At 53.5% G+C, this 27,690-nt stretch overlaps 10 protein-coding genes across 10 annotated transcripts; 5 read left to right on the forward strand and 5 right to left on the reverse strand.

The window, feature by feature from the left end:
• Positions 1-449: 449 nt before the first annotated feature.
• ATEG_03071 (glycogenin) lies at positions 450-2,771 on the forward strand (the record flags this gene model as incomplete). Its single annotated transcript, XM_001212249.1, has 4 exons — positions 450-596; positions 680-1,267; positions 1,318-1,943; positions 1,994-2,771. 4 exons carry the CDS (start codon positions 450-452, stop codon positions 2,769-2,771), a joined length of 2,139 nt encoding a protein of 712 aa, XP_001212249.1.
• Positions 2,772-3,206: 435 nt separating this feature from the next.
• ATEG_03072 (putative cysteine dioxygenase Cdo1) lies at positions 3,207-4,212 on the reverse strand (the record flags this gene model as incomplete). Its single annotated transcript, XM_001212250.1, has 5 exons — positions 3,207-3,337; positions 3,426-3,483; positions 3,530-3,667; positions 3,719-3,790; positions 3,946-4,212. 5 exons carry the CDS (start codon positions 4,210-4,212, stop codon positions 3,207-3,209), a joined length of 666 nt encoding a protein of 221 aa, XP_001212250.1.
• A 537-nt stretch (positions 4,213-4,749) lies between these two features.
• ATEG_03073 (GTP-binding protein RBG1) lies at positions 4,750-6,421 on the forward strand (the record flags this gene model as incomplete). Its single annotated transcript, XM_001212251.1, has 9 exons — positions 4,750-4,770; positions 4,951-4,993; positions 5,052-5,129; positions 5,190-5,226; positions 5,274-5,344; positions 5,401-5,738; positions 5,807-6,163; positions 6,214-6,334; positions 6,402-6,421. The coding sequence occupies 9 exons, from the start codon at positions 4,750-4,752 to the stop codon at positions 6,419-6,421; spliced, it is 1,086 nt and encodes a 361-aa protein (XP_001212251.1).
• A 3,580-nt stretch (positions 6,422-10,001) lies between these two features.
• On the reverse strand, positions 10,002-10,340 carry ATEG_03074 (uncharacterized protein; the record flags this gene model as incomplete). Its single annotated transcript, XM_001212252.1, has 1 exon — positions 10,002-10,340. One exon carries the CDS (start codon positions 10,338-10,340, stop codon positions 10,002-10,004), a length of 339 nt encoding a protein of 112 aa, XP_001212252.1.
• Positions 10,341-13,870: 3,530 nt separating this feature from the next.
• Positions 13,871-15,599, forward strand: ATEG_03075 (uncharacterized protein; the record flags this gene model as incomplete). Its single annotated transcript, XM_001212253.1, has 3 exons — positions 13,871-14,300; positions 14,357-14,378; positions 14,450-15,599. The coding sequence occupies 3 exons, from the start codon at positions 13,871-13,873 to the stop codon at positions 15,597-15,599; spliced, it is 1,602 nt and encodes a 533-aa protein (XP_001212253.1).
• Positions 15,600-16,758: 1,159 nt separating this feature from the next.
• Positions 16,759-20,345, reverse strand: ATEG_03076 (PXA domain-containing protein; the record flags this gene model as incomplete). Its single annotated transcript, XM_001212254.1, has 4 exons — positions 16,759-17,458; positions 17,495-17,614; positions 18,943-19,756; positions 19,829-20,345. 4 exons carry the CDS (start codon positions 20,343-20,345, stop codon positions 16,759-16,761), a joined length of 2,151 nt encoding a protein of 716 aa, XP_001212254.1.
• Positions 20,346-20,674: 329 nt separating this feature from the next.
• On the forward strand, positions 20,675-22,042 carry ATEG_03077 (uridine-cytidine N-ribohydrolase; the record flags this gene model as incomplete). Its single annotated transcript, XM_001212255.1, has 5 exons — positions 20,675-20,726; positions 20,789-20,796; positions 20,852-21,011; positions 21,120-21,436; positions 21,494-22,042. The coding sequence occupies 5 exons, from the start codon at positions 20,675-20,677 to the stop codon at positions 22,040-22,042; spliced, it is 1,086 nt and encodes a 361-aa protein (XP_001212255.1).
• Positions 22,043-22,258: 216 nt separating this feature from the next.
• On the reverse strand, positions 22,259-23,482 carry ATEG_03078 (D-galactonate dehydratase; the record flags this gene model as incomplete). Its single annotated transcript, XM_001212256.1, has 2 exons — positions 22,259-23,234; positions 23,307-23,482. The coding sequence occupies 2 exons, from the start codon at positions 23,480-23,482 to the stop codon at positions 22,259-22,261; spliced, it is 1,152 nt and encodes a 383-aa protein (XP_001212256.1).
• An 828-nt stretch (positions 23,483-24,310) lies between these two features.
• On the forward strand, positions 24,311-26,402 carry ATEG_03079 (GID4/VID24 family protein; the record flags this gene model as incomplete). The annotated part of the gene is made up of 3 exons (XM_001212257.1): positions 24,311-24,334; positions 24,605-26,150; positions 26,212-26,402. 3 exons carry the CDS (start codon positions 24,311-24,313, stop codon positions 26,400-26,402), a joined length of 1,761 nt encoding a protein of 586 aa, XP_001212257.1.
• Positions 26,403-26,820: 418 nt separating this feature from the next.
• On the reverse strand, positions 26,821-27,417 carry ATEG_03080 (40S ribosomal protein eS12; the record flags this gene model as incomplete). Its single annotated transcript, XM_001212258.1, has 3 exons — positions 26,821-26,945; positions 27,009-27,336; positions 27,415-27,417. The coding sequence occupies 3 exons, from the start codon at positions 27,415-27,417 to the stop codon at positions 26,821-26,823; spliced, it is 456 nt and encodes a 151-aa protein (XP_001212258.1).
• Positions 27,418-27,690: the final 273 nt, after the last annotated feature.

Consider the following 27,690-nt stretch of genomic DNA (forward strand, 5'->3'; position numbering starts at 1 on the left):
CGCGCTGACAACATGGCTGCAAAGGGAAACCGCATGGGCCGCTCCTAGGCAATATCCACCTCGTACAAAGCCCCCTGTCCAACACGCTTATGTATGCTGGTGAGCGGGGTTAACGTCACCCGTTGTCTCCTCCAGAGGGGGAAATCGAATGTACCTTCTTCCTCGTTCCATCTATTCGGCCCTTTTTCTCCGGGTCCTGGCTTTTGTCTTTCCTTGATTTTCCTGGGTCGCCGTGGTTTTCTTCCCTTCACTCTCGCTCCGGTTGTCGTTCGGAGTCCGCGTTCCAAGACCCAGGCGGCGTGTCCCCGACGTCATGTCCGCCGCCCATGGGGGTGCAGTATATTGCACAGTACGTCTCTCGAGCTCAGAGTCTCTTCGCATCGATCGCTAATGGTGTCGTAGCTCCTGTTGAGCGATAATTATCTCCCTGGTAACCCATTGGCCCCTCAATGGCTGTCAATGCCTTCCAACTGATCGTGAATCTTCCAGGCGCTGTCGTCCTTGCTCATTCATTACGTGACAATGGAACCAAGGCCAAGCTGGTCGTCCTCTATACGCCCGATACCCTACAGCCAGCCACGATCCATGAACTTCAGGTATGACCGCCGGAATGCAGTGCAGTGTCCATTGGACGCGCCTCCCGAAGCCCCATTTAACCCAGGAACACCTGACCGTCTAGACCGTCTACGATGAACTCGTCCCCGTTCATCCAACCATAAACAACACCCCAGCGAACCTCTGGCTTATGGACCGCCCGGACCTGATTGCCACCTTTACTAAGATCGAGCTCTGGCGACAAACACAATACAAGCGTATAGTGTACATTGACTGCGATGTGGTTGCGGTGCGGGCTCCCGATGAACTCCTGTCCCTAGAAGTAGACTTTGCCGCCGCCCCCGACGTGGGCTGGCCCGACTGCTTCAACAGTGGTGTAATGGTCTTGCGACCCAACGTGCAGGACTACTTTGCGCTCAAAGCGTTGGCGGAGAGGGGCGTCAGCTTCGACGGCGCTGACCAGGGCCTCTTGAATATGCATTTTCGGAACTGGCATCGGCTCAGCTTCACGTATAACTGCACGCCTAGCGCAAACTACCAGTACATCCCGGCCTATAAGCACTTCCAGAGTACGATCAGTATGGTGCATTTTATCGGTGCCCAGAAACCCTGGAACATGCCCAGGCAGGTTTCCCCAACGGAGGCGCCGTACAACCAGCTGCTGGGCCGATGGTGGGCTATCTATGATCGACACTATCGTCCGGTGATAACGGTGCGCTCACTTTACTGTTGGGTCCTGGGTCGTGAATTGACATCTTGCAGACACCGATCAGTCGGTCGGATTCGAGACCCCTTACACCGACACAGCACCAAGTCTACGAGAAAGTCTCTTTGGAATCACGTCCACCCCAATCTCCCAGGCCGGTCCCTCATATACATTTTGCAGAGCCTTCTCCACAAGAACCTCTCGGGGAGTTTGAACCGAGTATACCACCAACGCCCCAGGTACTACCGCCCCTTGTGCCATCCGAGGGTGGCGAACACTATGTTGAACATATTCCTCCGAAACCGCCTGCGCCTACCCAAGACGCGCTGCCAGGTAGCTCGGAATGGCCTACCATGGCTTCGGAGTCTGGCGTTGAGGCACCTGTGCCCGCACCTCCGGCCCCAGTGCTAAGTGTCGTACCGCAATATGTTCGTGGAGAGGAGCACGTGGCGACATACGTAACTCAACATCATGGTACAACGACAGCTGCCATACCCGCTCAACATTATCTCGAGACGGAAATTCCGCAGACGAGCCATGCGCCTTCGCATCCAGGTGGACCCCAGGCCTACCAAGCGCCAGCTGAACCCGCGCCTCCGAGCGAGCCGTCCCATCAACCGCCTCCAATCCCACCGGAACCCCCTATTTTCGAAGCCCCAAAGTCCGAATGGGATGCCTCAAGGTTGGTAGACGTGTTACTAGGGAACTTCCCGCCATGCTGACATAGACCAGGGAACCACCCCCACGAAATACGAAACCCGAAGGAATCGCTCTGGAGAAAAAGACATACGAAATGTCAGACGATCGCCAGCTCTTCCAGCCACCGCCATCCTACCCTGAGGCGCCCAAGAACATGTACTACGAGGTCCCCAAGACAAAGCCGGAGCCGACGAAGGTGGCGCAGATATTCCCGTGGGAAAGCCATGCGCCAAAACCAACCCGCGTCTTCCTCGAAGACGAGCAAAGCTCTGTCTCCGCCCCGAGTACCAAGCCTTCTATTGATTCCACCGCGAACGTAGCAGAATCAGCGCAATCCGCCCGATCCATCACCTCTTGGTCGTCGGAGGAGGCCCAGCCCCCGTCCTTCGTCTCATGGGACACATACTCCCGGTCGAACGCATGGGACGAAATCCCGGAGATCCAGAAGTATATCCAGTCAATCCAACCCCGCAAGGCCAAAGTCCAAGTCTTGTCTGGCACCGCCGGCCCGTCAGCCAGCGCAGCTGCAGGTCCCACCGGCACCCGGTTGACCGATTTTCCCAGCGAAGAGGAGCGGCCCAGTCTTCCCGTGACGCCCGCACCCATTCGACGGGCGCCGCCGTCCCCCTCGCGGCGGGACGAGGACATGGCTACTGAGCAGTTCCCGGCCGCGCAGGGAGTGCCAAACCAGGAGGACTGGGTGGGTTTCACGGTTGATGTGTTTTCGCAGTTGTTACGAGCGACATACTTATACTGGAAATTTACAGAATCCATCGATGCGCCTCGAGGACCTTCTTCGGCGGCAATCTGAAGTCCTGGAGGGGCTGAGCCTGCTCCATGAGCAGGGGAGAAGGGCCTCTCGGGAATAGTTTAAGTTGTATATGAGGTCTCATTATCCTTATAGCGGTTATGATATGTCTGATTGTCTTTCTGTAGACAATCCGTCGTCTGTTTTAGTCTTCCATCCTCATGTAGATAGCTGAAAGTTGATACCTTTGAACTCGCGTCCTCGCGTCATAATGTCATCACTTGACTTTATTGTCATTTTCAGACGTTCTTTAACCCTGTAGCTCGAGGTAGACTGAGTCGGAGGGATCAAAGGAGAGGGTATAGCAGTGGGAATACGTGACTTGTGAGAAAGGATACTCATCTAAAACAATAATATGGATAGCAAGGTTATCGCTCGAAATGGATGCAAGGACAAGTCGGGTATTTACAGAAAGCGGCTGTATTAACAGTGATTAGTTCACGGCTTAAGAGCCGGACATCGTCGACCCCTTATCGAGTAGAAATGAGACTGTTTGATATGCTGTGCCTTGCCTGTCTTTTCGTCAAAGACCGAAAACCCGTGCGTTGCGGCGTTAGGGGGCGTGTATACTGGTTTAATTAGCATTTTATATGGGAAAGTAGTAACTTCTAAGGGGCCCCAAGCGTCCAGATGGAACTTCTGAGGAACAAAACATACGATGTAATGACACGGCGAAGTTGTTGGGATCAGGATTGGAAATCTTGTGGAGACCCAACTGCTGCTTATTAGATCCAGTCGGACATAGTTCTGCCACTACTCACCTTGTCTGACATGTATGTCACCTGGTTTTCGTGGTAGACTGTCTCTTTGGTGATCTGCGGAGGAGATATCTGTCCCTGCTTGACTTTGTCTTGGTCAGGCCAGGCGTAGAGCGTTTCTTGCAGAGAGCCCTTGAGGATCTATGGACGTCAGTTCTGATACCAATTTCTCGTCGTAGAAGGACGCGCTACCTTCATAATGCAATGGGCGTTGGCATGGTCGTGGATGGCGCTTCCTTTTCCTGGAGACCAAACCAGGATGAGCTGTGAGACACATCAGCAATCTACCCTATACTAGAACACACGAGTCGTTTCCATATCTGACCGTGCATGCGTACAATCCGGAGCTCAGATAGTATACACGGAGTACGCTAGAAGCGCACTAACGACCTCAGTACTATCGGGTAGGAACAACGCACCAGATTACTCTTCCCATTACCCTCGTCGATGAGGTTGCGCGTGTACGATTTCTGATGATCCCCCAGAGCAAACGGAAGCCATTCAGAGGGATTGGAAGAGTAGCGCTCCATCAGACGCTGGATCTCACAGGGGTCAACATCGTCCGAGTCCAATCCGGAGCTCGGGCCTAGCGCTGCGCTGAGATCTTGGACTAGTTCTTCGAAGGCGTTGCTTGGCGAGGGTAGATCGGGGGAAGCTGGCAGATTGCCAGATTCGAGATAGGGCATTGTTTCGGCAGCCGGGAAGTCTGGTTGTCTTTTCCGTGTTTGGATCTTTTTAGTTGGAGTATCGGGATCGATACCGGAAGGAACCGATGTATCAGATTGAGTATGTGCTAGTCGCAGGGGATGCAAATGAATGGAAATAGAATATTGTCTGTGTAAGAATGAGTGAAGAGGAGGAATATAGTCCACAGCGCAAAGAATGAATGAGTATGGAATTGGGCAAGGTGAGAGTACAAACCCAAACGGGTATTGGCTGCTCTCGCCACCGATAGTCGGCCTGTGCTGCCTGAGGCACCAAGGCAGCAACGACCTCCCCGCCATGTGATCTGAGCCTCTCCGCCCAACAACCGGCGAATGAAAGTGGCGGCACATCGTCAAAGATTGTTCAACTCCGCAAACACCACGGCCACCGCTCTAGAAGCCCTTTGCGCGTGCCCTCTTCACCAGCTCACCTGGTCCCTCCGGAACATCCCAAACTCCATTGAATTGCTAAGAATTGTTACCTTGTACGAGGGGTAAAACTCGTATCCTTGCGCCAAAATGTCGACCACTGTTGAGAAGGTGGGTATACCTCGCTATGTTCCTGGATGCGTTTCTGGCTATGTCGGGAAGAGAGGATGGCCTGTCAGATGTTCGCCTGCTAACACAGCCATGTTTAACAGATCAAACAAATCGAGGACGAGGTTCGTCGCAAATCCGTTCGATGTGCCTTTCGCGACAGCCCACTGACCTCTTATTCAGATGGCTCGGACTCAAAAGAACAAGGCCACGGCTTTCCACTTGGGTATGCGCGGGATATAAGGGGATACTGATGTTGAGCGAACGACTGACGGATTGGACAGGACAGTTGAAGGCTAAGCTCGCGAAGCTGAAGCGCGAGCTGTTGACTCCGTCCGGTGGTGGCGGCGGAGGCGGTGGTGGTAAGTCGTGCATCATATCCGTTTCGCGGTGAGGAGCTTGAGGAGTAACTGGTATTGCAGCTGGTTTCGATGTTGCTCGTACCGGTGCTGCTAGCGTGTAAGTCGTCTCCCTCGTGCAATAGGGCTGGATACTGACCTCAATAGTGGCTTTATCGGTTTCCCCTCTGTCGGAAAGAGTACGCTCATGAGCAAACTGACCGGTCAACACTCGGAAGGTTGGTTTCCTCATCTTTTGGCTGGCCATCCCGGCTAACGACTCCTCTTCGGACAGCTGCCGCTTATGAATTCACGACTTTGACGACTGTGCCGGGACAGGTGATGTACAACGGCGCAAAGATTCAGATTCTCGATCTTCCCGGTATTATCCAGGGTGCCAAGGATGGCAAGGGTCGTGGTCGGCAGGTCATTGCGGTGGCGAAGACCTGCCATCTCATCTTCATTGTGCTTGACGTGAACAAGCCCCTCGTGGACAAGAAGGTCATTGAGAACGAATTGGAAGGATTCGGTATCCGCATCAACAAGCAACCTCCGAACATCGTCTTCAAGAAGAAGGATAAGGGTGGAATCGCGATCACGAGCACCGTTCCCTTGACGCATATCGATCACGACGTACGTCTTTCTGTTTAGACCCAACCCGCGAACGATCGGTGGCTGACCGCATCTCTCCAATCCAACAGGAAATCAAGGCTGTCATGAGCGAATATAGGATCTCGTCCGCGGATATCTCCATTCGGTGCGATGCTACGATCGATGACATTATCGACGTCCTCGAAGCCAAGAGTCGTGCCTACATCCCCGTGGTCTATGCTCTCAACAAGATCGATTCCATCACAATTGAGGAGCTTGATCTGCTGTACCGGATACCTAACGCTTGCCCCATCAGCTCCGAACATGGCTGGAACATCGACGAATTACTAGAGATGATGTGGGAGAAGCTGAATCTTAAACGTGTCTACACGAAGCCCAAGGGCAAAGCTCCGGATTATACGGCCCCTGTTGTGCTGAGGGCCCACCAGTGCACAGTTGAAGACTTTGTACGAATCCCTCGACATATGATGTCACCTACCCTACTAACGTGGTCTAGTGTAATGCCATTCACAGAACGATCCGAGATCAGTTCAAGCATGCCATTGTTTACGGCCGCTCTGTTAAGCACCAGCCGCAGCGGGTTGGTCTCTCGCACGAGCTGGCTGATGAAGATATCGGTTCGTAGCCGTCGCTTTCCCGCGTTCCCCGGGCATCAAGGCAATCCTGAAGCTAACCGTGTGACAGTGACGATTGTCAAGCGGTAGAAGGATCCAAGTGCATCCAGATCCTCCAGACCGCGTCAGTGCGGAGAACGCCGTGGCGAATGGCGCGCGCGAGAAGGTGAATGGGTTGTATCAGGGGGTGGTTCGCTAAGAGACCGTGCAAGAGGCCCGGCCCTTGTGACGGCTCTCCGCGAGATGCCTTTAAAGGTTTGATTGGGGGAAGAGGGAGGAAGTTCGCGCACGGGCGGCAGTCCGAGTTTGCGCAGTCCCTCTCGTGTTGGGGATAGATGACTGAACCATGAGTGAGATGGCCAAGTAGCTCTGCTACTCGTCTATGACGACTAGACCTTGGACCTTGACATTTGCGATCCTTGGATTAGGGGATGGAGGGGGTCGAGCAAGACAATTTATTCTCTGAAGTGATACAGAAAACACAAAAGTTGAATCTGGGGAGGCTGTCCCACGGTACGATAGTACTGCCACATTCTGTTTTGATCCGTTTTTGGTCTTTTGCAGCGAAGACTTTTCATGTTCCGGATTCCACATTCTTCCAGGAGCTTTGACGTTCTAGATCAACAGCGCAGACTACTTAAATCTTAGTAGGCAATAGACACGTTACGGTTGATGACGATCCCCTATCATCATCTAGTGCCTACCTGAGCTCTGTCGGTAGGTGCGTTACACCCATCAAAACCCTCTCAACCAATATATACAGAGTACTGTACCTATCCATTCGGAGCCTACCGACTATCGAATACCCAAGCCTCCGCAAAATCGATAGTCACCGTCCAAGACTCCGCAAGGACGATATTACGACGTAGACGGCGGGGATTGGCCGGAAAGACGAGGACGCACGGGAGTCACTAGTCCCAGCCATGTCCATCCGTCGCATCCTGTCTGGGTCCGCTATTCATCTAGGCCCTATGGAGACCCTAACGTTGCTGACGGGCGGAAAGGCAAGTCAGGTCCGGTCAGTTCGCGCCATATACGATGCGGGATCGATCGCATGTAGGTCATGTCGAGCCGAAAGGCTGTTCGCTAGTCCAGGAATTGGACGGACGGGTGCCATATCCGCATCCGTCATCGGTACTAGGGAGGGGCACAGGTGCCCACCACCCCCTCCGCGAGGCCTTCTAGTCAGATCGGGCCCCCCATGCAGTCGGGAGGAAGCACCTCACGAGATAGCGTCTTGCCTGGTCCGCTGCGCCATACGGAGTACGGAAAACATCTGGAGGGTTGGTACAGATACAATGCTCAGAGGCTTCAGGGCCGGGCGACGGCAGGCCCCTTCTCCCGGGGGTGTCTGGTCTGTATAGGGTATCCAGCCCGTATGCAGGATCCGGGTCTTCCTTGGCCGGGGCTGCAACTAAATCTGCGGTCTGCAGGTGCAGACAGGGTCCGGGGTGTCTCGGTAGAAGCTGACAGGTATGTACCAGGTACTCCAAGGATAAGGACAGGGGGGCCGATGGTTTTTGGCGTTTCTTTTTCTGATTCGACCGATGCATGGATTTCCGGTGATACTACGGGAAAACTTTTTCTCTTGGTTCTGTTCTCATTTTTGTACCATATACGTACTCCGTAGGTACGTACCTAGGTAGGTACTAGGTAGGTACATGCCAGGCGGAGACGACACTTTAGGTACGGACTCTACGGAGTACATACATCACGTCCGAATTTGATGGTTACCCTCAGGCATCCGTGGTGGCTCGTTGCTACCTAAGGCTGCGAAAGCGATGCCTAAGGTTGCATGCAACGTTTAGGTATCGAGAGCCCTAGTCGACGTCTCACGTCTTGCCCTGACAGGAAGGTCGGCCACACGGTGTCATGCACATCCTGGAGATGTTTGCGCGGAGAGGGCGACGGTCTTCCAGGATCGCAGGAGAAGCAACGTCGATTTTTCCATAATTCACCAATCATCGGATTTTGGGCCCAGATAATGCAGGCGTGGATTTTCCTCCCTCGGAAGACGAAGGAAAAGAATCGGGGCCAGGATTGCATACCCTGTGCATAATCATGGCCTGCCACTAGCCATGTTGATAAATAAGAAGCGGTCTGCGCGGCACTCATGCAGGCCGTGGTCCCCTTCGGGCTTGCAAGGGAGATTCAGAGAGCTTTCTTTTTCTCTCTGCGGAGTACTGTCGTACTTACGATCCGATATCGTCCTCGCCGTCTGTGCTCATGGCAGTTGAGGACGACTTTCCAGGGTACTCCGGACGGCGATGTTACACAGCAGACGTGCCATTGCATAGGTAATCATTAATATATTAGATTGACCCCGTTGACCCTGGTAGGGTACAGGCTACGTAGGTAGTATGCCGATGTGCGGAGAAAGACATGTCCTTGTCCTCACTTTCGCCCCGTTGGGACAGACAGAGAGCATGGGCTGACCGTCAACCAACAAGCGGAAAATCCAAAGCACGACGATCGCCCTTGGTTACAATTCTCGCGATGGCCCCATAATCACTTACAAAGTATGCAACTAAGCAAGTAGGAGGAGGAGATCCCTCCCTGATAGGTGGCTGGTGGCTGGCTGCCCTAGAAGCTGGTGCTCATCGCTGCTGCACAGCCTCGGTGGATGGGCCAACCCTCCGTCAACAGCCGACGACGGAGTTGCGGTCACTCATTATCCTCTCCTGATACACATGAAGACACTGGAAATCTCCTCTGCTCAGATGACAGCTGGGTATCGACCTACCACAGGGAGCGGCCAGCGGCCCCGCCGCGCATCATCCTCTGTGCTTCAACTGGGGCTGCCGGCCACCGTTACGTCCGCCCTCTGTCGCGCACCAATAGAGGATTTCTCTTCTGATTACCTTCGACATGCTGACCCATGATTCATTCGGCCCCGTGGTATCGTGGATCCCGTCCGTGCAGCCACCGAGCAGCCGTGGCTTTGCTCAGCCAATGTACTGTAACATCGAGAGACAAAGAAGGCTCTCTCCTTCGGGATTTGCTTGCAAGGCAAGTCAAGCCATAATGACTCGAGGATTCGAGCCGGCCCTGGCGAAGGGCTAAGGCATCCAATGATACCACTCGTGTGGCCGGCGGGACCTCATCTCGGCATCATCTCCACCCCCATTAGGCTCAGATCCGTCGGCGGGTGAATCCTCAGACTGCCAGAGTGGATTCTTGTTCCACGCCCCATGATTGATGGTCGACCTCTGGCGGGAATTTCTTGACTGATGTCATGATATTCATTGCGTCGACGGCCGCATGGGCATCATTCGGACATGTTCCGAACGTGCGCGACAGTGATATATCCAATCTCGGCCCCTGCGGCCCCAGTTGGGGTCGATACAGCTGAGCGCGACTCCCGCAGTAGGCTCCGGCGCGTGTACAGGTACTCCGGAGGACAGCGACGACCCAACATCTGCACTGTCGTGCGTACCTGACAGATATCATCTATAATGGGCGTCATAAGGAGCGATTATCATGACACTACTATCGCCTAAGCCGGCTGGGGCGAGTCCTCCGTCAGTGATGACTTGTTTCTGGTGGGATTTTTGATCCACAGAGTCACCTTTTTCCCCCTTTCGTTGAATCCCGCTGTCATCCGCAGCTTTGGATCAATCGGGGTTGAGACCCAATGCCTATCGATAGGACTTTTTTTTTTTTCTTTTAATTAAACGCGAAAGCTATCTCTGACTCCGTCCTTCATCCTCACCTTTTGTCGAGTCGCTTGGCGCCGGTCCGTCTTTGTTGAGTAATTGCTCTTCTCGATCCAGTAGGGATTGTCTTGCAGCTTCTCTCCGTTCAACGACAACCGGCGGAAAATGGGCAGATCGATTGGAAGTCCACGTCGGGGGGTTAGTCTGGTAGCGCCTACTGCACTCGTTTCCATGGATGAGGCTTCCATTTTCCCGTTTAGTGCCTCGTTAGTTGCAACTTGGTTTCGAGGCAGCTTTATGGAACGGACCATACTTTGTCTCTGGATGGGTCGGTGGAAGGGCCGCTCCGCCATTGTTCATTGTCTCAGAATTGTTGGGATGGCGAGTGAAGCATTGACCGCCATGAAGGCTGAAACCAGCTTTCTAGCATGGGTCTTCACATTACGGAGGACTCCTCCAGAGTACTTACCTATTTAGAAGTAACTATCCTTGACAGGCCACAACCCTCGTGGTCATCCGAACAAGCGGGGCGGATTGGCGATTGGATCAGCGGTGATCACGTTTTTTTCCCGTCTCCCCGACCCGTATCTTCGTTCATCCTTCGCCTCCCCAATTTGTCATACTTCATACCTCCTTTGAGTAGGAGCTCTGCTCATCTACGAGACGGTCGATCGCTTCCAGACTCTGGTGGCGGCCCCGGTAAGGCTGTCCACGCAGTCCTGCCGAGTACGTACTTCAGGTTACACGTCGATACTAGATAGATGCCTGCAGTCAGGCGTTCGGGCTGGTGCACAATGCGTATGGCCGCATTGTACCGGGTACAAGCCTGCGGCAATGCAGGGAACACAAGGTCCTGATCAGAATGAAAGGGAACGTTGTTCTTCTCATTGCCGAAGTTCACCCCAGACGGATTCGCCAGAGTCAGTCGGCGGTTTACTCCGGAGTACAGAAGCTAAACGGAAGTGTATTTTTCGTCTCGCCGGGTAATTTGTCAGGTTCGGGAGTGAATGCATAAAACCCAAATGTACCTGTAGGTATATTTTGGTGATAGCGCAGAAGCTCCAAATGTACTATACCCTATACCTACCTATACTAAAGCTGACTTTATTTGCGCGATTGACTACACTAGATGACACAATATGGGATTTGCTTGACTCTTGCAATGCCTGAAATCGAGGCAGGATTTGCATTGCTTAGACTGCCGGGCCGGAGTGGACCGCAGCGGGCCCGGTGGGCCGTGGGGTCCTAGCTCCTCCTCTCATTATTAACCTCACTCTCCTCTCCTCCTGCTCATCGCCGAACCATGCGGTCTCTGTCCGCCGTGATAGGACAAACCTTGCTCCCACCCTGGTCGAGTCCATGTAACAAAAAGGAAATTGAAATCTCTGTACTCCCCTCTTATTCGTCCATTCTATTCCATATGTTTTCCCCCCCGTGACAAAGTACGGTGCAGTGGTCGAGCACTCTCCTTGGTCGTGGCTGTCTTTTCCCTGAAGGTTTTACCTAGTTCTGGGGTTGTTCCTCTCGGGGCTGGTCCCCTCCCCTGTCTCTCTCCTCGCCATTTTCGCCATGCTTTCCATTTTGCCAGACCTGCAGGGCATGCCTCTCGGTGGTGGAGAAATACACCAATCTTGGTCGACCCTCGAAGCCGGGTCTGCGATTTGTTCGAGATCAGTCAAATAAGACCTCGTCATCCCAGATTTGAAGAAGCGATCGGCTCCTTCGATTCTATCTTCCCTCAGTGCTTGCTTCACGTGTCTGTCATCTGGACTTGCAGGGGCAGTCATTTAACCCCATCCGTCCAGAAGTGATGCGAGCTCGGTACCAGATAGAAGTTCGCATATTCACCTATCACAGCCGGCCGAGCAAAAAACCGTTGGGTTTCTTCATGGGGATTGATTGTCGCAAGACAGTCTAGTCTAGTCGGAAATCATTGCTTTATCTCCCAGTATGTCATGCGGCCTTTTAGGTTCGGCGGTTTATCGATCCGCCCCCGTCCGTCCGTCTGGCAAGACCGCTCAGCTCTCCGGACGCTGATTTTCGCCCCGAGGATGATCTTCTCTGTCTGTAACTCTAGTTCGCTGATGGTCCCATATACTCCGTAGATATGGGGCCAGCTACCTTTGCAAAAGAGGGGGCCACACCGGAAATCGGAATAAGGGCAAGGGGAGAATGAACAGGGCTGTCAACGGACGGGAGAGAATCACTACCATTGAGAGTATGTACGTACTGCACTCGGAGTAAGGCGAGAAAGTTAATGCGCGCAAATAATAAAGTGGGAATCTCCCTTTTCTCTTTTTCTTTTTTTAATTAAAATCCCTACCGTCCTCCGTATACTTGACTATTCTTGCTTTTTCCCTGACTTTTTCTCCACCTCGATCGGGTACCCAAATGGCCCTTCTACAAACTGGTCGCTACCTTCAAACTTTGGTGTAACTTTAGAAACGTCCAGAGTGAGAATTCACCTATTATTGCCGAAACACGCAGGTCGCTAGACGGTGGCCTAGTTAAGCTCCCGTATATGTTCAGATGTTGTATAGTCGAGAGAGCCCTCTACCACACACGATCTGTATACCTCCTGAGGAACGGCGTTACAGTCAGTACGGTACGAATCTGACAGCCCTCGGTATGACGCCGTACGGGTAGTGGTATTTGGTTCCGAAGGGCGATCCCTGCACCCCCAATCTACACGGCCACCAATCAACGGCTGTAACTTCCTTCTTTTCCCAAAAGGATGATCGATTTTATTTCTTTTACTTCCCGCTTCCAGCCAATCAGCAGCCAGAGCCGCGGTTTTTTCTCCCTGTTCGCGCCCTCGATTTTCCCGTCCGGGCCTGCTGCTCGTGTCTTTTCTTTTGATTTGATTTATTTGTTATTACTGAATTACTATATTATTATAATAATCATCCTGAAAAAAATAATTTAGATTTATTATTTCCATTTTTTCCCCCCCCATTTTCGCGGTCTGATTTTGCCATGCCGACAGAGGAGCTCATCCTGAAGGTCTGTCAGTCCAACACCAAATCCTCCATGATCTGTATTATATTATTATTCTAGTCCGCTAGAGACCGTTCGTAGTACCTCCTAAATACATGGCTGCAATCCTCGACGTCGTACCTGGCCTCGTACCTACCTTCCCTAGCCCTACCTGGCTTCGTCCTTACCATCCCGAGTATACCACCTAACCTAGTAGTAGTAGTACTACTACGCACCGAGTATATACATCGACTCCTACCTACTTTCTTCCCACCTCTCGCCATCTCCCTCGGAAGACGCCCGTACAGCCGTCGACCGTTCTCCTCCTATCCTCCCCTCGACATTTCCCCCTCCTCCGCCGCTTCGTCCTTCTGGTTCCTGACTCGTTCATCTCATCTGCTGATCGTCGCTGTGCGTGCGCCCCCGACCTGATCCTCTTTTAAACTCCCTCCATCCATGTCTTTGCCGCAATCCCGCCTGCATGTTCACCTTCATCCCGCCCCGCTGTGTCTCCCAGTATCCCCTGTACAAAAGAGAGACATTCCCGCACCCCGTCTTGTATATTGACTCTACCGATCTTTCGGGATAGCTCTGGGGAGCTTGTGAAATCCTCGGGTTGAACAGCATTCCCTACCAGCTCTGCAGTGGGCATCACCGACCTCAACCATACCTGATCTACTTGAACATGTGCATGCGTGTCTCGTTTTGTTACTGATCTGTCCTCTTATCCTAACTGCCCTGGATAGACTCTCCTTACTGTTTCGATTGGTTCCTCGTTTTCTTCTTTCTTCTCTTCGTCTTTCGCGCTGCGGTTCCGACAGCCAGATATCGCCGAGTGGCACCGGGTGTTGCTGCGAAACCACTACAACCCAGGTGCCATCACCACTTGTCCTGCGTTCCCATCACCATGGATGCAGAAGGCTCTCATCCACAGGAGAGCGAGTTTGCGCAATCCCCATGGGTTGACATGGGCGGGTTTCCGCACACCCAGGCCCATTCACCACCGCTCGACTACCATGGGTTTGGCTACGGCGTCCTGCCTTTAGATCCGGCATATGGGGTGTCAATACCACCCCCATATGCTTCTCTGCCGTTGACGTTGCCCTCCAACACCTGGCCCAGCATGCTGACTCCTCAATCACAATTTCCCGAAGGGAGCGTTCCCCCAGTCCCAATTCCTCCCACTTCTACTGTGTCACCCCCTGCTCCTGCACCTCCACCGCGGAAATCGTCGACGAGTAGCTCGACTCCCCGAAGAACGCTCACTGATGATGACCGACGACGGATGTGTCTCTATCATGAGGAGCACAAAACCGCAAAACAAACTGATATAGGAGGTGAGCTGCCCCTGTACTCTCATCACATGCGACTCGGACTGACATCTTCCTCACAGCACTTTTTGGCGTGGAACGCAGGTAACGTCACTCATCCCGTGGCTGTACAGCTTGTCCTGCCTAAACACGGGCCTCTCTAACTTCCTCTAAAGTACTGTCTCCAAAGTGTTGCGCCAAAAGGAAAAGTATCTGAATCCCGATGATGGAAGCCGGTCTCCAATCAAAAAAGCCAAAGGCAGAGTCCCCGATATCGAAAAAGCCTTGTCCAATTGGGTCCGAAATTACCAGCGCCAAGGATATCCGCTCAGCGACGAGATGATACGTGAAAAGGCCTTGTTCTTCGCGAATACCTGTGGCAGCCCTGATGGAAAAGAAAAGGTGTTGAGTGCAAGCTGGTTGGAGAAGTTCAAACAGAAGAACAATATCCTCGGCGCCAAATCTCGCAAGAGCTCCTTTACCAAGAGCGATTCAGAAAGTCCAACCCGGCTGACCATCAACTCGCCGTTGGCTTCGGCTGTTCAGTCCCCCAGCGTTCTGTCTCCCATCTCGCCAACTGGGTTCACGTCCCCGTCGCCTTTGTCGCCCATGCAGAGTCGAGAGAACATGAGAGCAGACGCTCTTTCTGAGGCTTTCGGGGACTATCGGCTGACGCATGCGAAAAGTGCCACATCACTCGATACAACATCGTCCGTGTCCGCTGGTGTAACCAGCCCATCATCAACGCTGGTCACGGATAGTCCGTTCACTCCGACTAGTCAATCACGAAACACCTCTACCGAAACAAGCTCGAATCGACCTCGAAGCCAGACATTCCCGCTTAGCGTTGTTGATCCGAGTATCATGGCCACAGAGGATGGTCTTGATCCGCTATCTTCCAAGCCGGACCTGCATGCCTTTCCTGGCACGGCACCCGAGCCACCGTCTGGGGATCAGAACCCACCGTTCATGCCAACTCTCGATACATCTTCGAACACGATCAAGAGGAACCGCAGCAACCCCGAGATCAAGACAAAATCGATATACCCGCCACTGTATTCGAAATCGAATACTGTCTCCCCTGTGAGCTCTCCAGGGTCGCCAACGCAGGATGAAGCCCGGCGAGCCCTTGAGTTGGTAATGAATTACTTCGAGCAACAGCCTGCCGGCTTGGGAGCGCAAGAATATTTGACCATCGGCAAGCTGATGGAGAGACTTGAGCTCGCCAAAGCTCAGAATACGCTCCCGGGAGGTCTTACCCGTATCGACGAGCACGAAGACATGCCCCATGTGACAAAGAAGCGCAGCATCCACAGCATGGTCTAGGACTGCTCGACAATACCTCGTCCAAGTGCTTTGCAGGCACGTGGTATATCCATTTTACTTCCCAATATCTCCCCCTTCTTTTTTTACTCCCCCTACATATTCTCTTGCTATCTTTTCTGCTTACTGGGTGGCTCGTTTGTACTATTTGCATTTGTTTGATGTATTCCATGATTCCCTGTTTCATTACAGCAAGCCAGGGACCTCCTGGACTTGGAATAAAACGGAAAGATACAGACGTGTGAGGGCGACCTCAACTATACGATATCCAGGTGTACACGGGATGAGGGGCGCTGACTCTGGCCCTGTGGAGTATGGAATTGCTTTCCGCATTTTTTTCCTTGCGACTGTACTGAACGATTGTTCTGCTTCTTTGGTTTTTCCGGGTGTGCATATCTAAAGTGGAACGCTCGCGCGAACTGCATCGACATTGGGTCTTTCTCGGTTTATGGATCATTTAGGACTTTTTGGATGGAAGAGTGGCAAGGAACGTTCCCTGTGATTTCGATTTTGCCTTGACTCTTGTGAGCCGTTGGATGCTTTCTTTTTTCTCCTCATGCTTCCATTTTCTCACCGCATCTTTGTCCCATCTAACTTGTCTTCATCATAATTTCTGTTGTTCGTTGATTCGACAGATGAAGGGTTCTACAGACACCATCCCCTTGCAACTACTTTGTTCATTGGCGTTCCTTGTGGGCCAAGAACACCACTGGCTGGTGCTTCTGCAGGTCTTGCTTTTCATTTAATCTGGGCTGCATATTTCCTTTTTCTTCTTCTCACTTCTATCCCATTTATTACCCGCTGTAAAAACGTACATTTCGCCGTTGCTTTTTCAGACTACTGCCATGTCCCATGGTGGGGTACTCGCCATCTACCTGCCTACTTCCAAGGAAAGTATACGAGATTCCTTCTGCTGACTTACAATACCCTTTCATTAGAGCTGGTGTGAGACAGAGGGGCCTGTCTCCGTCGGCACAATACTCCGGACCTATTTCCACCCCCTCAACAGCCGGACCAACGCCCCGTGGCTTAACCTCTACAGGGAAATTCAAGGCCAGTTACGGCTCTTATTAAATAATATATTCGACTGGTCAGAGAACCTATCAAGAAAAGGAGACGGGGTGAAAGAGAGGGGTGAAAGACTGGAGCAACGCCTGTGGGCTCAGCCGCTGACCAGGGGGATGCCCCTATCCTCCATCAGTTCGGAGAGACTTCGCTCCGATAATTCAGGAAGGAGCTTGACCAGGACCGTCTCGATGATCGCGTAAATTAGATATTTGTTGCAATACGAATCGGCGAAGAGATCGAGGATCTCGTCTTCAACCGCCTCCAGGAGAGCCAAATCTTCTGGACTCTGGTGCGAAAGCGAGACAGGCGAGGACGCTCTAGAGGGATTCAGGCTTTGAGCATGAGGCGCTTCCTCTGGAGAATGTCTCAGGTGATGGTCTCCTTGGGTATTAAGGGGCGCGGGTTGGGCGGCATTTGTGGACGAGAGACCAAAGAAGCGCCGAGCGACGGAGCGGGGAACGACGGAGAGGATGCTGACCGCGCACTGTCGCTTGATGGAAGCGATGTCGGGCGCGGAAACGGACTGGTCCGGCGATAAGGAAGGCGCAGTCGCTACCACCATACGCGTCGAATCGCTACTGCTGGCGGTACTTGCCGCTGGCGCATCGTTAGGCGGGCGGCCCCTTTCTGGAGGGGGCGCGGGCGGTTGCACAGACCGCGACTGCGGAGGTTGCGTCGTATCGGCGGCTGGGGGACGAGCGTTCGAGGGGAACAGTGCCGCCCTCGACGCGAGAAGCAAGTTGGGAAATAGAGTGGGGGTCAGGACATGGTCCTCAATGGTCTCGCGAAGGAACCTAAAGTGGAGAAAAAGTTAGGACAATTTCACACACCAGCGCCAGCCAAGCACTCCCTCCAGGCCAGAAAAGATGCATGGACAGTCGAATTGCGCAACGGTAGAAAGAGAAGCCCCGGTGAAGCAGGTGGTAGAACCCCGGACATGTGGAGAAGGACTTTTTTTTGGTTTTTCTTTTTTTTTTTTTTTTTTTCTTTTTCTTTTGCGTGACTTTCGAGGACGAGTGTAACGCCAGAACAAGCGAGGGGTAAACGAAAAAGACGACGGAGCCTGAGCAAAGAGTGGGAAGGATTCGCGGTGGGCCTAATGCGATCTACTAGGCCCAGGTGTGTCGATGGAGCTTGGGCCATCGATTGGTGCGATGAGCGAGAGCCCAATGCTGAAGATGACGACAAGTCCGTCGATACAGGAACGGGTGTGGACTCCGCGCATCCTTCTATCTCGGAGAGCATGTATGGAGATAGTGCGATGTCATAGGCTTCGCTGAAACGTGACTGAACTCCGCCGACGGCCTCGGCCGCAATTCAAATCCAGGCCCATGCAAGTCACCTCGGTGATTGGACCCCCCGAGGAAAAGGAAAATGGTGTTCACTTGATCCATGCAAAGGTGCGAAGTTGAATGGCCATTCATCTAGCCCGTCTCGAGGTGATCGTCACGAATCATTTGGTCTCGTCCCCTTCCCCCCTTTCTCCTTAGTGTCTGTTTGAGAACCAGGTTCCCGAATGCATCCCTGTTTACACAACCAGAATGCCTCTGGTCTGTGGCTAGTGAGGAACAGCAGAGGGCAATTCTCACGGTTCGAAGAGGAAGGGAGGAAATCGTTCATCGGGCGGATAGCCCACGTCGTCCGGATCACACGGGAGAGACAGGCCCAGTTTGAGCGGGACGGAAAGGGCCGGGCCAGCCCATTGGCACTAACCGGTGGCCACCGCAGTCGAAGCCGGTCGTAGTGGATAGATAGATTGACAGGGGATCAGGCACGTCGAAGCGTCATGAGCGGAATCGCCGATGCAGGCATTCTGGCCAGGGAACGATCAGGCAACTGCAGAGCCATTTCGTCACAATCATCCGAAGAGAGATGATGACCATCAATGTTGCGGTCGGTCACGACGATACAGACAATGTAAGATAACAGTATGCGCCGGTCACAGGTGGTAAGAGCCATACGACAGGGGATGGGCGAATCAAGACCCAAGATGGGCCTCCCCGTAGATCAAGTGATCGAAGCAGCATGCGAGCAATACGCATGTATGCACAACCATCTTCCAATGACTCGCACCCTGTGCTCGGACAAAAGACGACCTCACACAGGTACTAGCGTCGATCATGGTTCGGGGGTCGAGCTCGTCCTCGCTCACCTATCTCCACGGCCGGAATTCCACAAGACCATGAGGGATCCTTCGTTGTTGGGCAGAAGCGCCGTCCGACCCACGGAGGGGAAGACAATTTGATGAATGGAGATGGAAGAGAGACATGAGACTCACCTATCAAGGACGCTACCAGTGGCGCCTAATCTGCCCGGACCCGCTACGATCTGGTACTGGAGGAGTGCCAGCAGTCCTCCAAGCCAAGGCATTCGCCGAGGGACATCCAATAGGTGCGAAACCATGCCAAACACTCGATACTGAAGAACGGGTCGCTGCGTCGAAATCTTGCCGAAGGTAGTCGTTTCTTTTGCTTCGTCAATTGGAGACGCGCTGCTCACTGGTGACGAACGAAGCGGTGTCGATGCAACACGGAATAGGCCCATCACAATAAAATGCAAGGTCACATAGGCCAAGTAGACAAGTTGAAGGATGGTCCACACCCAGTCTGGGACCCGTAATTGGACCTTTTGAGACAACCCGCTTCCCTGGAAGTCCTCCCTGGGTGACAGCAGGCCGAATTTTTGTAGCTGGCTTTGCTGGCGTAATACTGCGTCGTCCGTCGTATTGCCCTCTCTGTTTGCGGATTGTCCCACCACCTCAAGAAGTTTTGTGACACTCTCCCACAGAAACCAACCTTCGCATATTTTCCCACTGATCTCGTTCCCAAGAATGAGGTCCGCAAAGATATCCCCAACCAAGGTCCGCAGACAGGGGTTCTCCAGGTCTTCCGTCGGAAGGAGCACTGCCAGCATGCTTTGTACCAGCATCTGACGGTAGGCTGTTTCATTCTCAAGCTGCTGTTCGACGGCACGGGAATTAGAGAGATCTGGAACAGGCGAAAGTCCCGGGTGAGGGCTCAAAGTATGATATACGTCTCGAAGAGAAGGAGAGAAGGCGGAGTTAGCAGACTGTTCTTTCGCCAGCCGGTATGCTGAATATTGATCGTCATCAGTACCCTTCAAGGCTGACCTCACGAGGATCCCTGGAAAGGGAAGTGACTTACAGGTAATATGTGATTCAATCAAAGCCGGTATCTCATCCAGGATCAAACCAGCGACGTCTGTACTTCGGAGTCGCTGCTCCAGTGCACGGGTGCAATGCGCAATCACCTGAAGAGCTTCACTGATGAGGACTTGGTCCGTTGTGATTTTCGAGTACCAAGATAGAACAAATTCTTTGATAATGATGGCTATCAGAGCATACAGCTGACGGTCAACATCGTTGGAGCTTGTCAGCGGAGGCAACTCTTCGAGAGTCTGCGGACCGGAAGTGCCGCTTTGGTTGGAGGCCTGAGGGCACAGTACGCGTCGAATCAACGCGACAGTCGCCCTATCACTTGTCGGGTTAAACGTTTCATCGCGACTCGAGGACTTTGGCAGTCGTGGTCGGTGTGATGCGGGTGAAGATGGTTGTAGCTTGGATGACCCCGGCGAGGCGGTTGACTTGGAACTTGAGGTTGTTGGGCCGGCTTTAAGATGGGAGACGGGGTGAAGGCCTGAACGAGTCGGGTCGCTGGTCATCGCATCCCAGATCAAGATAGATCTATAGACAAAATGCGTTGATGCAAGGATATCTTAATGGAAGGGGTGGAGGAAAGAGGTCTTATCGACGACAGGCGGGAAACAATGACGCCGCGGTAGCTCCCAAACCGGAAAATAGGGCTTAGGGCAGATGGGTGATAAGGCGATAAGGGGGCTTATCAGATCCCCGCATTAAGCATCCGCGTCAACATCCATGGATCCTCCTCTTCCATCCCTCTTCGTCTTGTGCATCCTCCTTCCGGCAGTTCCGGCTTTCAATCTGTTGTTCTCTAGCCGAATCGGACAGTATCTTGGATAACGAGCCCGCGATGGCCTCTGCATCAGATGTCCCAATTCCCGTCTGGTTGGATTGCGACCCTGGTATGTAGATGCCTCATCTGGATCCTGCCCGCCAGACCCCAATGCTAACAACTTGTCTTCAGGGCATGATGTGAGTGTGGTTTACTTCTGAGTCTCCAGAATCATTCTTTGTTAATGCACTGTAGGACGCATTTGCCATTCTTGTCGCCGCACACCATCCGTCTTTGCACCTCCTCGGGATCACCACCATCCATGGTAATGCCTCGCTAGAGAACACCACGGTCAATGCAACCAGGATCTTGGAAGCCATCGGTCGACCTAATATCCCCGTCTATCCGGGGCGTCGTAAGCCATTCTGCCGGCCGGCGATTCATGCCCCCAATATCCACGGTAAAGACTTTGATCCTCTCGGGACCACCTCAATGATCTAACATGGTACTGTGCTATTTTCAGGTGACTCCGGCATTGATGGGACAGATCTTCTGCCGGTGGCTACACGGGCACCCATCACTGACAAAAATCCCATTCTGGCTATGCGTGATGCTCTCCTCGCACAGCCAAAGGGTACTCCGTGGGTGGTGGCCACCGGCACTCTGACCAACGTTGCTCTACTGTTCGCCACGTTCCCCGAGGTGGCAGATCACATTCAAGGCCTCAGCATTATGGGCGGAGGCGTCGGTGAAGGGTTCTCGGATGCGCCCATCAGCCGCCTAGCTGGACAGGAGGCGCGGATTGGAAACGTGACTCCGCTGGCGGAGTTCAATATCTACGTACGTTTTCTGTCTCCCGTCTGCTAGTATCGCAATTATGTTCTGACGACGGTGTAGTGCGATCCTGAGGCGGCCCAGTCCATCTTCAGCCACCCAACTCTGGCCTCTAAGACGACGTTGATTACTCTAGATCTAACCCATCAAGTTCTTGCTTCGCAGGACGTCCAGTTCCGCATCCTCCACGGCGCTAATGACCCTTCCGTGCCTCCAACGACCCTGCGACAGATGCTTTTTGACCTTCTGGTTTTCTTCGCATCGACCTATGAGTCCGTTTTTGGTCTGACGAGCGGCCCACCGTTACACGATCCGCTGGCGGTGGCGGTCGTGCTGTCGACCCTCAACCCAACTTTCCCCAAGCAGCACCCAGGCCAGGCATTGAAATTTGACGATCGCAACGGAGAGCGATTCACTGTGGATGTGGTCACTGAGGGCCTACACGGAACGGATGCGGAACTGGCTGGTGCCCTCGGTCAATCTCGTGTCACGCCTACTGAACAGGGAGTCGCTATCCCTAGAGGCGTGGATCTGGCCGCGTTCTGGGACCTGATCCTGCTGTGCCTCCAGCGGGCGGATGACTGCAACGCTGCGCGTAAGAAGGCGTGCTAAGTATAGGTACGATTTTCCGTTCGTTAGACAGATTTCTACTTATCTAGATAGACATTTCGAATCAAGATCATATATAGTCAAAATGTGGATCTAATATGTCGTGATAACACGTCAATGCTGCGCATGCCATATCGATCGTATCACCGTCTGTCGTATGCATGCCGCTATGCAAGAACCATCATCAAACATTATGTAAAATACAATGCAGTTCTACTTCTACCACTCACGGATCCCGCCGTCGGGTCCGAAAAACTCTTTGGGCTGCCAGGGCTCGGTATTCTGTGCCACCCGGCGGACGGTCTCCTCGTCGATCTCAATTCCCAGTCCAGGCTTCGTGAGAGCATCGACAAAGCCATCTTTGACGTCGAACACGCTCGGGTCCTTGACATACGTGGTGATATCGTAGTCGCCGGCCTCCGTGTTGTAGTGGATTCCAAGACTCATCTCCTGGATGACAAAGTTCGGGGTCGCGAGGTCCACCTGCATACACGCCGCCAGGGCGATGGGGCCAAGCGGGCAATGAGGAGCGATGGCTACGTCGTACGTTTCGGCCATGGAGGCAATGCGGCGCAGCTCGGAGATGCCGCCGCAGTGACTGATATCAGGCTGGAGGACGTCGACGCTCCCGTCTTCCAGGAATCGCTTCACATCCCAGCGACTGTAGAGCCGCTCGCCCAAGGCAATGGGGCATGAGACCTGGTCGGCGAGCTGCTTGATGGCCTCGGGATGTTCCGAGAGCAGGGGTTCCTCCAGGAAGAGCGGACGGTAGGGCTCGAGGGCCTTGGCGAGCTGTTTGGCCATGGGCTTGTGCAGACGGCCGTGGAAGTCAAGGGCCGCATCCAGCCCGAGGGCCTTGACGGCCTTGAGGCGTTCCACGCTGGAATCCAACACGCTCGGCGAATCCAGCCAGTTCACGTCCTCGGTGGCGTTCATCTTGATGGCTTTGAAGCCTTGCGCGAGACGTGCTCTGCCGGCCACTTCGACGTCCGAAGGCCGGTCCCCGCCAATCCAGGCGTAGACGGAGAGTTTGTGGCGCACCTTGCCGCCCAGCAGCTGGTGGACGGGGACGCCGAGTCGGCGGCCCTTGAGATCCCAGAGGGCAATGTCGATACCAGAGATGGCGGACATGAAGACGGCACCCCCACGGTAAAAACCTAGCCGCCAAGCCATCTGCCAGATATGTTCAATCTCACTGGAGATCACGGAGGTTGTTGTTAGTATGTGCGATGGGAGGATGGGGTGGAATGGGCAAAGACAAACATACTCTGCCTCGTATCCGATGAAACGCTTGCACAGGGCATTCAATGTTCCTTCGATAGCTTCGGTATGACCCTCGAGGGTGCTCTCACCCCAGCCATATTGACCTTCTTCGTCGACGACCTTGACGAAGAGCCAGCGGGGGAGGACGCGGAAGTATTCGATGGACTTGATTTTGGCCATGTTGGTGATGAGGGAAAAGAAAGTACGGAGTCCAAGAGCAAGAGCAAAAGAGCACGAGACTGAGGATGTAGTCCCGTATTTCACGATGGAATCCCACGTGGGGGAGGGTCTTTTGATAGTCGGAGTTGCTCCGCGGGGAATTCCCCGAATGAGGTCAGAGGGTCCGCTGGATCTTTTGTCATCGTCAACAGTCGAGATGTTGCGAAGGCTTCAGTTGAGATCGTAGGTGACGAGAGAACTGAGGGAGAACGCTGTATGAATGAACTGAGGCTCAGTAGGTACCTAGTGAAAGCGAAGACGAACGGGAGTCTGCAGAATGACGGCAGAGAGGATCGGCAGAGGGGAAGTCGGGGTTCCAGTCAGCAATCGACCAGCGCAGTCGAGATCAGATGGCGTCCGATCAGAATAGGGTCAGATAGAAAGACAGATATACTTGTAGAGATCTGTAGAGGAAGTGAACAGAAGGAGTATCTAGTAGATGAGGGGGAAAAGCGACGACCATGGGAAAAAGGAGAGCGATCAACCGTGGTTCCACTGCGACCCCATGGGCAACCATCCATTACTCAACCGTCCACAACGGCCGTCACTCACTGACTCTCTCTGACTCTCCCTCTCTCACGCACACACCTTCACAACTCTCTCCCTCTCTCTACTCCCTCTACCTCTTCACTTCATATATTTACTGTCTTCCCCCCTCGACGGCCACTCCCCGGTCTTTACCTCCGGAATTAATATAAAACACCTGGCAGATCTTGATTTCCCTCGGCGGGTTGCCCCGTCCACCGCCGCCACTGCATTTCCCTTCCTCGGTTGAGGTTTTACCTGATCATGCCTCCTGCCAACACGCCTTTGGTACGTTTGTCTCAGTCGCATGCGACGATCGCCCTCGTGCAGAATTTATTCATTCCTCCCCTTGCGACTCTCGGTGGATCTAGAATGCTTGGAGGCGGAGGGTGGATGCATCGCATTCCCCGACAGAACGTGTCAAGCTCATCCGCCTCATTCTGCCTCTTCCTTTTATTTTCCCCTTGCGTCGCTCGTGCCGTCATTCTATCTTCCATCACTCCCCTTGTTGAATAAAGACCGTGGCTAATCGCTCTGCTCACCTCTTTGACACTGTAGGATACACCTCGGTCACCGTCCATCGCCGTTGCCATCCCCGTGCCCTCTGTCCCCGCTTCTGCATCCGATGATGTTCATGATGATAACGTGAGCTTCCTGCGGTCTCGTGTACGCTCCCCGCCAGACTCGGTCTCCTCCCTCAGTCGCCAACGTCGTCGCCGACAACAAATTCTGTCCGAGTTGGAAGTGGACCCCATGAATCTGGACGACGATCCGACTAATCTCATGTCTGTCGAAATCAACCGGCGCATCCCCATAGTGAGACGGCAGCGCGATTCCGATCCCCACCGGAGTCACAGCAACATGCCCAACTACGAGAGTCGCGTCTCCAGCTCTCGCTCACTGTATGGATGGGCTCCGGCCTCGGATGACGATGAGGATCCCGACGATGATGCCGCATACGAACCCCTACAAGACACTAATAGCATCTCATCCTGGTTTGGTCGGTTCCCCGATCGCAACGGAGCCGCTCGACGTCACGCCCGCCGCGAAACCAGTAATCCACGTGCCTTTCCCGATGACCCAGTAGATCCCAACATCCATCGCCAAGTGGAACGCCGGGAACCATCCCTCTCCTCGACCGAAGCTTTGCTGCAGTCCGTGCGACGACAACCGCGGTTCTCCCGCACCCGAATGCTGCATGATTATCTCCTCGACCGAGAACGGTCCGGCCAGGGTTCTGAAGAGAGTAGAGAGCGATCGGCCGCCTCTCGAGCATATCGATTTATCCCCAGCAGCCGTGGTGAGCCGCATCGGCTTCTGACACATAATGACCTGCGTGCGCGCATCAGTGCTCATCGACAATTACATACGGAGAATCCGCCCAGCCCCCGGCTAAAAGAAACGATTAAATACCTCGACCGTCTCCGAGAATCGAAATCGTTAGAGGAAAGCTTGACCTCCGCTGCGGCCGGAGGGTTTGTCCAGCTCGACTTTCTCCCCTGGGACGAGGACGATTTCATCCTCGACACGGCGTCGATCGCCCCGCCGCCGGTCTGCTCCTGGCTGCGACCGGGGATGGTATTCGCAGGCTCCCAGAGGGCCGCCAGTAGCATCAACTCGATCTTCTCGCAGCGTCTGCCCACATCGCCTCTGTCGCATGACCCGATGATCGTCAACGGTAGCGAACAGAACAACGGCCGGATCAGCGTGTACACGAGTAGTGGCCGACGGTATCTAGCTAATAACATATACAATTTGGGAGCGGGGAAGGATGAGAATTGGCCGGTGAAAGTCACCATTCACAACGTGAACGAACACGACATGACCCTCTCCGGAACGATGGAGGCATACAACATCCCGGACAAGACCTCCCCCTCGCACGATGCACACATTATTACCTTTCTCGAAGGCGAGATCATCGACTTCAACAGGCACACGCTCGAAACCAAGAATTTCAAGGCCGACGCGGAAATTGACAGTACATACTGGCGCGAACTGCAGCCGTTCAAGAACCTGACCGACGAGGAGATGACGAGGAACCTCGTCAGTCGCAAATGGATCACGGAGGAATTATCCCAGGGGTGGATCTTGATGCGGTGGAAGGGTACGACATGTCATGATGACCCCGAATGAACTCTTGGCTAAACGCTGATGGATTTATCTAGAACGATGCTTTATCACCCCCACCGACTCGCGACAAGGCCTCACCATCTCCGGTTTCTACTACATCTCTCTCCACCGCGAAAGCGGTCACGTCGAGGGTCTCTACTACGACCCGGGCAGCTCGCCATACCAACAACTCTCCCTAACGCCAGAAACCAGAAAGATGGTGCGACCATCGTACGGGTTCCGGTAGCATTTCCGACGAGGCGTTCCGGTTATTGTTTATCGCTTGCATAGCGGCGTTCTTCTGGTTGGTTCATCTGATTTGGCGATGCAGATATCTGGTCATTTCATCGTACATGTCCATCCATATGCATGATTTCGTTTTCTCCTGTATGTAGGCAGTGAAGTTCAACGGGCACAGCCCTGTGTATCTAAATCCATAGATCCTACGCAAAGATTCAAGGTTCTTCCAGTGAGATTTTTTCCTTGTATTTGGGTAACCCCAGTGTTGAGGACGAGGAATAAGAAAGGTAGAAGTAGAGGACAATCGTCAAGAGGACATGACAGAACCCTATCCAGTTTCCCGCACGGCCACGACCACTCTTCTCCATCTATTCAATCCCCCGCATTTCCCGCTATCCATCAAACAAAGACGACGGCGAAGAAATTTACTGCTCGGTCTGGAAGTAGTTGAGGAGGACGGAGCGCTCCTGGGACTCCTCACCCCAGTCCTTGACAACGACGCAAGAGCAGTTGACAACCTTGCGGGCGTTACCCTCACGGTCGAGCTGGCCTATACCATCATTAGCTCTGCCCACCACGACTCCTTTCTAAAGGGTACAGGGGAAAAACGTACAAAGACCAACCCACTCGCCGAGCATCTTGCCATCGGGCACCTTGATGAGGGGGATCTTGTGCTCGGAGCACAGGGCGACCACGAGCTTCTTGTAGGCCTCCTCCTCGCAGCCCTCGTTGAGCACGCACATGTGCGCCTGGCGACGGTCGAGCGCCTTGGCGGCCTCGCGGAGACCGCGCGCCAGACCGTCGTGGATCAGCGAGATGCGCAGAACGCCCTTCAAAGCATCCAGCACGGACATCTGGCCACCGGCGCCGGCGTCGGCGCTGACTTCGACCTCATCGGCCGCGGCAACGGGGGGGTTGGAAATGGTCTCTTCTCCGTCCGACTAATTTCATGCCTGTTAGCTACTGACACAAACGCATGTGGAATTGGGTGGTGAATGGTCACCATGCAGGTAGCTTACCATTTTGTATGTATGCTGGTCTCTCTGTCGGATTATCCTCAAAGAGTGGGATGGATGGTTGGTGGTTGGAGGCGGATGGGGGGAACTCGAAAAGTTCTCGCTAAATTTGATGAGGCCGTCAGTGTGCCCTATGTGCTTAGTAAGGCCGCCTCCGTAGCCATTTTGATTGGCTGTCAATCTAAGCGTGTTTGCTTATATAATCACATTATGTCCTTGTCTTATCCACGTTATGGACCTACTCCGTAGATAATGTTTATACTACTCCAAGTCATCATG

The sequence above is a fragment of the Aspergillus terreus genome, genomic scaffold (assembly GCF_000149615.1).
Source record: "Aspergillus terreus NIH2624 scaffold_4 genomic scaffold, whole genome shotgun sequence".
NCBI lineage: Eukaryota > Fungi > Ascomycota > Eurotiomycetes > Eurotiales > Aspergillaceae > Aspergillus > Aspergillus terreus.